A 13125-nucleotide genomic window follows, 5' to 3' on the forward strand; every position below is an offset into this window, starting at 1 on the left:
GCCATCTTATCCTTGTTCGAAAAACAGATCTATTCCTAATGATTTTTTTATTATGCTCTATTAGCTTCTGATAATAATTATCAATAAAATAAAACGTGCAAAAATAGTTTCTTTATAATTTCGCGAATATAACTAAAATTATCAATATTGATAGATTGAAAATTAATTGGTTATCGCGCGTAAGACGGAATGAATCGATATTCGAATTCGTCTTAAGGATCGCAAAAAGGGTTTCTTTTTTCTGTATCGGGATAAATTCTTATACAAGACGCACGTCGATATGTATACGTATATTTGATTTGTGCTGCTTACGGACTACGAACATTTAGCGCAAAAAATGTAACATTTTTGTGATAAATACAAGTGCACTAATCGTGTGCTACTAATGCGCGCAACACAGAATAATGGAATTATCGTGGCGTTTCGAGATGATTATCAGTATACATTTGAATGTTCAAGTTTACATCTGATCTATACGGAATAAAACAAAGTCATCTTAAGCCCTTTTTGATTATAAATGCCTATTTTGCACTTGAAAACTTTAATAATTTTGATAATTTTTAGTTATGATGAACAACGAAATTTAAGACATAAAAGACGATTTTAATTATTTCTTATATATTTTTAAAGAAAAATAATAATGCTTTCTAATAATATATTTCTTAACGTAACAATTTTTTTAAAAAATATTTATGTAAAGATAAAAAATATTTTATCTTAAAAATATTGATAAAAAATTTTCATCAAAAAGGGATTAATGACACAATTTAAAAAATGAGCGTTTTAACTGTTTCGTATTATCTCGCGATAAATTCCGTGAATCTATGAAAATCTTTCATCAGAATAACTACATTAGAATCGACGTATAATTTGATCTGAGTTTAAAAACTTCGTTTTTTGACGATATAACATCGATTAATGGACAGTAAGTTACTGTATAATGTGTACTATATCCATTATCTTCTTCTTTCGGAAACGAACACAGCCTTATGTCGACCGTGCGGTAAAAAAATATCAAATTATTGTTTGAAAATAAACCGAGTCGACAGTAACATATCGCTAAATAAGGACTTGAACTGTCCAATATGTTATATAATCACGATAATTACATACAAATACGATCTATAACCAGGAATACAATATATTTACGGTTTAACAATTGATAAATTAAATATCAATATAGTTAACGCTAAATCATGTTAACGCTCTTCCCTCGATTGCTAGTAGTATTATTACGCTCTACTAATTATAATACGCGCACATTTATTCGTAACATATATAGAGTGTCTCGCTGAAATGATCACCTCCTTTTATTTTTTAAATTAAAAGAAATAAATTATGAGAAATATATGTCAAAAGGCTCAAACTCTATTGTCAGTACAGTAGTTGCAAACTTACAAAAATTACCGATGTTAAGAAACAGAAAAATATGCATAATTTTTAAGCAAACCACTATACTTACAATAAAGTTCAGTTTTTAAGCTATTTAATTTTATATATATATTTAGTATAGTCTATCTCTCTTAGATCAAAAGATAAAATAAGGTGATCATTTATAGCAGGATACCCTGTATATCAACACATTTATGCTTAATATGTCATATGCAAATATTGCGATAATTCGATAGCATAGCTCTTTAATTCGTCGATGCTATCATTGGAATTGTGTCATCATCGGTGCACAAGAAAGCTTGTTCAGCAAATTTGATCTCTTTAAATATGAAAGAAAAGAAATCAGCTTTACAAGATAAACTAATTGCAAATTTCGCCAATAATACATTAAAAATAATGCAGGTTTTTTAATATATGTTTAAATGGCTACGTCTTTACAAACTTCATTCTTGCAAGAAACTTTAACGAGAACTTCAGCTAACAATAAGAAATAGTCCAGCTATTCAATCAAAGGTTCAATTATTAACGATTACGTAAAGGATTATCTCTATTCAGTATTCGTAATAGAAAATCGATCTATGAAACTTGGCGTCTTCTCCATTCTTCGCATGTATGACATAATAAAAGATTGGAGTTTCTTTCCAACAAAAATAACAAACAAGTATTAACTCTGGAATACATATTTTTACATGGCAAGAATTCACTAGAAAATCGCTTTAAAGCAATTTTTCGCAATTTATTCGCATATTGTGTCGTAGATGTAAAATATTCAAAATACACACATGGGGTTAAAATGTGGCAGCGATATTTTCAAATTTGGACGGGACATATTTGTAGCACTAAAGCTCCAAGTATACTCGCGCATGAATTGTATTCTCAAAAACTAATTTCATATCTATAATTTAAGAAAAACAGAGAAATCTGAGATATAAAATATATATATATATATATATATATATATATAAATTTAATATAGCACTAAAAATACAAAAAAAATAAAATAAATGTAAAAAATCAATGAAATGTTTATTTAATTTATTTATTATATTTTCATTATTAATTTTATAATAAATCTTAATAAATTTTTTTAGAGATACTAATTATGTTTTTATTAAAAAAGAATTTTAATTAATAAATTATATTAACATTTTTTAAGAAATTGATTTATTTAATAATGAATTTATGTGACTTTTAATTCTCGAATCTGCATCGAAATTTTTAATTCTCTAATAAACCTGGAACTTTAATGTTAATGCTCTATCTTACAACTCTAATGATCTTTCTTAGAAGTTTTATTTTCTGAAAGCGAGTGTACGATTAATTTTAATCTAATTTCCAGAATTAATACTGTTAACAACAATAAAAAAAGCGCATCTCGGCATTCTTGTATTATCAATCATGATGTTTGTGCGATATGTATGTGTAGAGTAATTGGCACAGGTTTATATGTATATATAAATACATATGTATATATATATGCATTATACAAAATCCATTGCAAATTGATCTCACCCCGATTACCAATCTTTGTCCGCTGCGGGGTAGTCGTCTTTAAGCATCGCCCGTTATTATACCGAATAGAAAGCATCCCGCTCAGCCATTTTTTTCTTCGTTTCCTCAACTGATATAGAAACTTCATTGGACTTAACATAGTCTCATTAAGATTACATCATACAAGATAAACATCACTGTATCGCATCTCTGCTACCTTTTTTCGCCATTCGCTAAAAATACAAATTATCGGCAAAGATCCTCATTTTTTGATGTCTAAATTTGTGATCGGAAGCTATATTAGTTCGGTTGGAGGATCTAACGACTGCCGTTGGACTTTTTCGCTTGGCCGTTGTTCGAAAGATGCTTCCAGAGGCCTGTGATCAACGGCACGTCCCTGAAGCTGTCGGCCGCCGGCTATCCTGCCTGCTACGAGCACATGAGATCGACCGATCTAGATTCGCCCCAGGCGTTCTGTACTTTGAAACCGGCGCTTGGTCGGGGCACCACGTGATGAGCCGGGGTGGACGCCGTTGTTTGATGCCTAAGTGTGGTCATAGGGATACTGTTATTGATCGTCGCGCTCTTCTTCTGGCTTTTCTTCGCATCCGAGTCCTCCTCGAAGCACACCTGAAAGAAGCAAACAGCTCACGCTATTCAATAAATTTTTATCTTATCGATTTTATTATTTTATCAATCATTAATAATTATAAATTAAAAATAATAATTATTATAATTATTGGATTATTGTTAATAGATTAAAACTCCTTTTTCAGATATAAAGTTGTTTCTACAAATTTGAATTTTTTTCGCTAACAGAAAATATAGAAGAGTTAAAGGTAAGTGGAGATATATAATATTCATTTTTTGTAATTTTTTTAAGAATATGTACACAATGTTGAAGTATATTTCGAATATTTTAATCAATTATAATGAATAAAATTATAGCACATGAATATAGTCTTTTATTAATATTTTAATCAATTATAATGAATAAAATTATAGCACATGAATATAAAGTCTTTTATTAATTTAGATTTAATTAATTTAGAAAATATCGGACATTTTTTGGCGCCTTAAATTTCTCAAGCGTATAAAACATGTGTTCGAAAGTTTTTCAAAATTCTCGAGGAATAAATACGAACGAGAAGCGATTGCTCTATTCCGGATATCTTAATTAATCTCCAAAAGAGCAACCTCTTCTCGTATCTAATCCGATGTAAATTAATGGCGAGAGCTTTATAAACGTAGCACCGCGATATAGAGTCGATGCGATGTAGCAACGATAAAGAGATCAAAAGCTGTGGAATTATCGCTTTGCGATCGATCAGGTACCTTTTAATGGGCGCCAAGAACAACGAGGCATCAAAGAGAGAAACAGAGAGAGTTTCGCATTTCATCACTCACCCATGAATTTCCTGCCGGTTTAGGATCGTTCGACAGATCAATTAGTAAATTCTTCTGGCTTTCATTACATCGTTGTTGACTGTTTTGCTTATTTTGCTCGTTAATTTTGCCGGTGGTAGATTTTGTCTCACTGGCGTTCTTTTTCTCATTGTTATCTGCAATCAAAGATAAGCAGATCAAATAATTAGACGGTATCGAACAGATGTATAGCAAAAGGTATATCTATTATTTCCGAATAAATTGATAATATTGAGTAGAAAGAAATGTGCAGATAAATATGGAAATATTATTTATTATAAAGTATCGTGAAACACTTGAATATGTAAAGTAAATCATTATTCACTCTCTTCTTGAAATCTCGATTAATAAAAATTAGTTTATTGTCTGATTTATATATAATTCAAATATTATCCATGTATTGAAATTCCTATTGTGATAAAATTTCTAAAAATATGGTTCTTGAATTGAAAAAGAGATTCAAAATTTATAACAATTTTGTTATACATAGAGGAAATTCAATGAAAATATGGTTTATGAAATATCGCGATAAAAAGATTTGAAAATTAATTCTTTAGCATAAGGATTGATATAGAGAAAATATTTATTTTTGAAATGAAGCCTCACCTACATAAGCTTTCCTAAAGCTCTGCGAGATAAAATCCTTGAAAAACTAATTTAAAAATCAATAAACTTGTGCAATATAGCCAGAAGCAAATCGATCCATTATGAGAATATCGGTTCTAGCGTATCTATTTTTTGGCATAAACGTGCTATCAATGTGGATCCTTATATCATATCAGCAATGAGAAATATTCAACAAAAGTAAAAAAATTGTAAATTTTCAATAAAGAATTATTTTTGCAATGATTTTTTTCCTATAATATTTTATTAATTTGTATCAAAACAATAATCTAGCATTAAATAAACAAAATTACGCGAATTAGAATTACAATGCTTTTTACTTCTTAAATAAAGTTATCAAGTATCATTAAAAGAAAGAGGATTATAAGAGAGTGTCCAAAAGTGAAATTACAATACTTTTCATTGTTGCAGAGTGTGTGTGCCATCCTCAATATTAACGCACAATTTCCTGGCTCTCTCGCTCGGTGCTAGGAAGCATCCCGCAATATCCGTACTCTCGGCGGGTTAAGTGCAAAGCCCATATAGGCACTGCACTTCACGATCATCGTGGCAGCTACCTCTTTATATCTCTACTCACACAAGCCCGCTCCAGATTAAAGCAAGCGGTAACTTTTCCAAAGTGCAGAAAAACGAGAATAGATTCCATTTCTACTCATTTGACGCTGAATATATTTAATTTTTATTCAAGCTCTAATCGCGCGTAACTTGCGTTTTAAAAAGCTTCCAACTTTGCTTAAATTAATAATTATATAGAAAATTAATAATTAATAAATGAATAATCATATAGAAAATTTGTTCCCTTCGAAAATTTATAATTTTATCTAAATTTCTAATTATATAATTAACAAATATTTTTAAAGATTAATTTTTTTAACATTCTTTATTAAGAGAGAAAGAAGAGAGAGAGAGTTAATAGGACATTTTTATTTATTTCCCCTATTTTTTCAATTTTCTCTTAATTTTTCTTTAATTTTCTTGTATTTTTAAAAGACTTCTATGCCGTCTTGAAAGATTACGACGATCGATTTTAATATAATAGTGCTAATATGAAAAGCTTCCTCACCAGTCTTGTCGCCCGTCAAAGGAGGACTCTTATCTTGCGCGTGATGGATCCTGGGATCGGACTGCGACAACTGCCACGCCTGATAAGCCGTCTTGAAAGCTTGTGCCACAGTCAGTGTCACTGTCTGCGCCATTTTTCTCTTGGGGCAGAGAAACGCGTGACACTCCATCGTCTCGTTTAGATTCGTCGCAATGAACGCGAAAACATGATCGTGCGTCGCATCCGCCGAGCAGTACGAGATCCTGAAACAAATGGATAACGACATCCAAATTATATTACATTGTAGAAGTTTATTTTTTTATCAAAAATAATAAACTTCTTTCTTATGTTATCTTTTAAGAGCTTAAGAGATACCACTGTCCTTGCATATCTCATACCCCGCGTCTTCAACAATTTTGATAATCTCTGATTTTTTATGCATATCCTGCACGATGCAAATTCGCCGCTTGCGGCAGCTCCTTCCGTTTATGTCGTACAGTAGAATGTTCGCTTCATGTATAATAGCCGAAAATTCGCTGGAGGGTAGATCCAAAATTCCGTAAGGGAAGCGAGAATAATATAATATGTAAAGGAGGCAATGTGTGCGGGATGCATTGCTTATAAAAGGGCGGATGCAGTGACATAACTGGCGTTTTAGAAAGGAAGCCTCTTTCATCCCTTATCTTACATAACGAGCTTGGCTTATTTTGATGTATATAATATAATAAAATAACGATAAATATATGTATGTTATGTGTAAAAAATATAACTTTTAGAATGTTTAATTACATAAGGTAATGATGAAATAAATACAGACGTATATAGAATGACTCCTTATATAAAAAATGATCGAGACTTCATTTTTTAGAGCGTTAATTTACTTCTTCTATTCTTTCTTCTTTTCCTTTCTTTACTCTTTCCTTTCTTCAGGTTTCTTTTCCTTTCTTTTCGGTTCGCGTAGTTTTTAACTTACGGCATTGCTGGCGGGAACCGATAATACCATCAGCCTCAAAATAATGCCCTTTAATGCTCTTAATCCCGCAGCTTAATTTTATTCAGCCGCGCGTCTTTGCACGCCGGTTAATTAACTCGCCGTTAACGGCACCAAACGGCGAGAAGGTTAAGGAAATTTATAACCGACACGTCACCCTACGTTCCTTTTTCCCTCTTTTTTCATCCCCGTGAAATTTCTCATTCGCCACTTCGGCACACCTCCGAGCACATTATGCGCAAGCGGAAACAGAGCCCGGCGGCGAGCTAACAATAGGACCTCGTTCTGGTCGACCTCGTCCAGAATTACGCGACTAGTCTAACAAGTCCGCGGGATCATTATCGCGAATGCGCGAAAAAAAAGTTTAGCCATTCATTTGCGCCGCATGAAAATTCGGCAAAACTTTCTTCCGAAACGTGTCTATTTGCGACTTTGTTTCTCTTATCGCAGACACCGCTGAATTCGATTAATTCTTGATCAATGACGTAGAGCTCTTATGTATTCTAACGTAAGATTTATTCAACCGCAGACTTTTATTCTTTATTAACCATATGATATCCATTTATTTACATAGCTAAATTTGTGAATATAAAATTAAATATTTTTTTAGGAAAACGAACACACATGATAGTATTCTAAATCGATATTATCAGAGATCAGAGGCGCATTTAATCTGTGTTTATAAAATGTCTGATGCATTAAAAGACACAAAATATAAAATCGATTCTTCATTGTGAAATTTGATATAAATTTTTTTAAATCCGTTTTCACAAAAATGTGATTAAACGCACTAGTGTACAAAAATTCTACGTGAAGATTCGAGTAAATCAAAAATAAAATAAAAAATTGTCTTGGAAATTTATTCAATTAGAATATTAAAATAAAATAAATACAAAGAGTTTTAAAATATAAAGTATATATAGGAAGTATATATAGGATATAAAGTATATATAGGATATTATATATATACAAACACAAACACATGCATACATCACTTTTTACCTAATCTATAATTCAATTTTTGGTATATTTAATTTTATTGCTAGTAACGTGTATATTTGTGGAATGCTGTCTATTTCTGATACTAAAAGAGCGTTTTTTTTTATAATGGTTGAATAGTATTATATGTATTACATAAAACATCGCAAATCAGGCCGAAATCACCATTGCTGCCAAACGTTCATAATCCTCTCGACCATTAATGAGATTGAAAATTTTGCAATCTGCAAATCGATCGGTGATCCGATGAGAGCGATAAAGAGAGATTGCACCAGAGTAACTGATCGGAAATAGCCGCGCTGATAATTTCCCGCAACGGAATCGTCCATATCGCTCACTGCGTCATCATCATCATGTCGTCATGTCGTCATTATGTTGGATTGTCAATGCATCTTCGTACATATATATGCATGTACATATATATTGAATATAATTCCTCGGCTAGATAGGTCCCGGCAAAACATGCAGCAAACGAGTTTCATTCAGGATTAAAATTTCAATCGTGCATGTTCCATGAAAAACAATTATTTATCGTTGCATTGCGTTCGCGTTTCCGTTATAATATTTTTGCCGCACTGAATAAAATACGTTATATATTCTCTTTTTTTTTTAGGCAAAAAAAAAGAGAAAAGCGAAAAAAGGAGCAATTTTAGTATATGTATATTATAAGACTGTCTAGATTATTTTTTTAATAAGGGAGGCACTATTTTTGTGTGATAAGATAAAGATAAAATTCATATTTAATAAATAACAAGAATCGTGAATATATCAAAAAGATGTCAGAACTAAATAAGTTATTAAAGGATATTGCAAATCTTTTTAATTAAATCTTATTATGGAATATAAGATTGCTTTTTGATACGAATTTCAAATTTTAATCTTATTCAAATTCGAATTTCTTTGTAATATTAGTCCTTAATGTCAGTTCTCACGTAAGTACTAAATATTTAAAAAGTCTTAAATGTAATTCCACACGAAATTTTTCAATTGACGTTATTAAATTGCTAATTCTAAATATAATATTATTCTGCATGTTTGGATATCTCAATCTTTCTCCAATGTACATACCTATATATCGATACTTGAAGCTGATCCTCTTCGGTAGCCAAGTCCGTCATTCTAATTCCTCTCAAACTCACAGCCAAAGAGACCCTTTGCAGTTTTTTTCCGCTTGCTTTTGCCTGCAACAAACGAAATAGATGGAATAAAGTGCAATCGTGCGCAAAAGCTTTCGCCCATTAGCAGATAAAATTTAATTTCATAAAAGTATCTTTGTTCTCTTTTATTTCTTTCGCGATTAATTTTTTTGCAACACAGTTTGATATAATAAAAAGCAAAAAATGTTTTGAAAAAAGTAAAATATGTAGAACAAAAATTCCGAAATAATCTTCAAATCTAAAAATATACATATAATGTGATAAATGTGGTAATAAAGATATGATTTATTTATTTATTATTATTATGACACGTGCGATAAAATATCTCATAGTTGATTCTATTTTTAAATATTTTATATCTCAATTTCTGATTATAGAGACATTATTTTTCTAATTCCCCCGATCAATTAAATTAATTTTCGTATTATATAATAATTTTTATATTCTCGTATGTGTAAAAAAAGCAAAAAAAGTTTACTAAAGTATTAATTATTGTTCTATTTCTACCTAAAAAGCAATCCATTTTTTCAATTTATTTTCTAACATCTTCGATTACAAGCACATCTTCTTGCCCTTTTTTTCTCGATCATATAAAGATTCTACCTAAGAGCTTAATTAAAAAATTTCAAAAGGATCTGGAAGATTTATTGAAGATCTCTCTCAGATTTCTCGATTTTTTTCCATCGGATAGACCATTTTGTTGTTTACTTGAGCGAAGGGCAATGTTTATGGAAACTACTATTAGAATAGCTCGGGAAATTTCTTTAAGGGTAAATTCGCGTAAACCTGAATAAAATATAGCAATGCAACGGCCCAGATTACTTTTTTCGGGAATCAAATATCTCGTTGCTAAACCGTAAGCTCTCGCGTCGCTCCATGGCAATGCAATTATGGAGCTTCAAGAGGATTAAGCGGTCCATTTAACAATTTAACCAGCGCATAGAGATCCCGCTGTCTTAATCGCAATCGCGCGAAATTCCAGAACGTTTCTTAATCCCGCGATTCTCGAGCAGATTCTGCAACGGGCCTTTCTATCGCGGATAAGTAATCGAGGAAAGATACACGTTTGCCTAATCCTTACTTAGCAATCTGTTTAATTAGATTTCATGATGGTACTATTCATATCCAAAAATGTTACTATTAACTAATACTTAATATATTCAAGAGAATACCAAATATAATAATTTGAAATTTAATTTTAAATATATTGGAGCTTCTTTATCGTTTGCGCTTCAAATGAAAATAACTACGAATACAGAAGAAATATGGACAAAAAGACTTTTTATAGCTAGAACAAATAGCGATAACAATAGTAATCGCGACTGATTTTGAACTAATGCTATTATTTGAATATAGAAGATATTTAAAAGTTTGATTCTTCTTATAATTTAAATTTATCCAATCGATATCATTGAACAAATGATGAAATATAGGAAGTTAATTAGCGACAAAGCTATATATAAATCTTATATTAAATTTCATATTTATTATATTATCTGTAAAATTATTTTACAAATCACTCCAAGTTTTAATTAAATTCTTTCTCTCTTCTGTTAAAATAACAACAATAATTATCATAAATGAACGAAACGAGAAATTGCAATTTGCGTCAAATCTGAATGAAATATAACCATACGCAAAGTTCCACGACAAATTAACGAATTCTTTTATGGAAAAAGAGGAGCCTCGCAGAGATAACGAGGCTCGATAACCTCTTCATTTATTTTATAATTACCATGGTTAATTCCCAACAACGAGTGCAGTAGTGCTTCTTATTCATACTTTCGATAATTATTTGTTGCGAGAAACCGGATATAATGCACACACACATTTTCCACCTTTCAATAAATTAAATAATGCTCATTATTAAAATGTTTTCACAGAATGTTTTCTCTTTGACTGACAAGCAGCAATTTAAATGTATTAGCATTTACTATGTCTGTTAATTTAAATTATATCTAAAAGGTCTCGTGGTAATTTAGGGCGTCTTGTATCAGCAAGCTTCTTGCTCGCAAACACTAAATACCATTATCAGCGAGAACTTGCGGGCAAGAGTTGCATGATGGAAACTACGTGAAGTTACCTTTATGGTCGCGACAAGGCAAGACGATGCTATTAGACACGCGAACAACATTATCTTCCACTTCGGGAACGAGACACCTTAATTAATGATTCAGAGCAAATTATCTCGAAATAATAAGGATGAAAATATTTCTATAGTTAACCGTCACGTCGATGAAACCTATAGAGTGTTGGAAACCTATGTGAGCGAGTGAACATCTCGAAAGCGCCTAAAAATTAATTAATATTCACAGTATAACACATCTAAGAAAGTTATGTTATAAAAATATATTTCATAGCTAATTATATATGCGATTAATTTCTGAAAAGAAATTTCACTTCCTGATGAAAAACTAAAATAAGCGATCAAATTTATTATTACCACGCTTGACACAAAGGCTGCCATGGAGATGAATTCTCTTTCAAACCGGAATATGGCTGCGACGCTACGAGAAGGAATTAACAATATAATGGACGCAATTACGCAAGTACAAAAGACGATGAGGAAGGAGAAGAAGATGAGTCCGATGGGACAGTTAGAGAGCAAAGACGCAATGCAGACTTTGATCAGGAAGTTTCTCGACGCGGAATACGATTGCACGCGTCGAGAAACTTTCGAATCGATCCAAATCGAGATAGCTCGCCGTTCACAAAAACCCGCAGCCAGAGGTTCTTGTTCGACATCGTAAACGCGATGCAGCAAAACCGTTTGAACCAAAGCAGCTTAGTGCAACATGAACAATCAAAACGGGTAACGTATTATGCAACAATGTTTTATATTGTAGCGACTTGCAGTTTCGCAATTACAGATCATGATTTTTTGGAATCTCATACATCATTTTTATAATTACTTATTTTTGTCGTGTATATACTATAATTTTATAAATTTTCTATTATATTTTATATAAATGATATTTTTATTTGGAAATTATAAATATATATTAGAAGGAGAGAAAGGGAGAAATTTCCTTTGCATGATTAATTTTTAGATTAGAAATTATAAATGTATGTATCTCGCGGTTATAAAAATAATATTTATATTTCTATTATTTTATAATATATATTATAAATTTATTGTTTTGTTATAGATTACTTATCATCGAAGCGTATGAAATTCTCTGGCATGCGCGTTTTCATGTGTTGTGACTGAATCCTCCCCATTAATAACTATCTCGGAAATTACCGAAGTATATATACTACTGCTTTCTGCGATGCTGTCCATGTAATCTCGTGGTACGAGTCGTAATCGCTTCGAAATTGGAATTATATGAGGCGCGTAAAGTTTCGTTATTAATTAATTATGTTCCTCGAATCGTTGCTAAATCACATAAATTCATTTCCTCTGATTACGTCATTTAACAAGGATTTCGCTAAATTTGCTAAATTAAATCGAAACTGATAGAGCTTTATTATTCTCGAATTCGATTTTTTTTCAATCTGTTTCATGATAAAGTCAATTTTTAAATAAAAAATTCTTGTAACACTTATCAAATAAATTAATATGATTTCGATAGATATTTAATAGAGTAATATTACATTAATTACTATTATAAAGATTATATTCAAAGTATGCAAAATTCTATCAAACAAATTAGCAAATATTTTTTGTCGGAATAATTTTATTTTTTAAATCGACTTTTATATTTTTAATAAAACGTCAAAAATCACATATTCAACGCTATGAGAAAACTAAAACTCGTTTCATCAAAAACGATGTAAGCGATGTTCGCGATATTTCATGTACAAAGTCGAATGTAATTAACGGATGAGCGAAAGTTGGATCAAACGTTTCTAATTAATACCGCCGTATTCGCTTTTCGCATTTTTTGCTCTATGCTTTAATTCCCGGGCTTCGTGCATTAATAGCCACGATTGGAAAACGTATTATGTCATGATTCGACAAAATCGTTATCGTCGATCGACAACATTCGCTATCGAACAAC

At 31.2% G+C, this 13125-nt stretch overlaps 1 protein-coding gene across 2 annotated transcripts in view; it reads right to left on the reverse strand.

The window, feature by feature from the left end:
- Nucleotides 1-275: 275 nt before the first annotated feature.
- Nucleotides 276-13125, reverse strand: part of LOC145976231 (low density lipoprotein receptor adapter protein 1) — a 65844-nt gene continuing 52994 nt past the window's right edge. For both annotated transcript variants that reach the window (XM_083107292.1, XM_083107291.1), the window contains exons 3-6: nt 9033-9145; nt 5996-6237; nt 4291-4445; nt 276-3513 (exon numbers count right to left, since the gene is read on the reverse strand). In XM_083107292.1, the coding sequence (XP_082963418.1) occupies nt 3313-3513; nt 4291-4445; nt 5996-6237; nt 9033-9145 (711 nt within the window). In that variant the 3' untranslated portion in view covers nt 276-3312. The remainder of the gene's footprint in view (nt 3514-4290; nt 4446-5995; nt 6238-9032; nt 9146-13125) is intronic.

The sequence above is a fragment of the Camponotus vicinus genome, unplaced genomic scaffold, assembly GCF_025532165.1.
Source record: "Camponotus vicinus isolate PSW18456_S1 unplaced genomic scaffold, iyCamVici1.0 SCAF_8, whole genome shotgun sequence".
NCBI lineage: Eukaryota > Metazoa > Arthropoda > Insecta > Hymenoptera > Formicidae > Camponotus > Camponotus vicinus.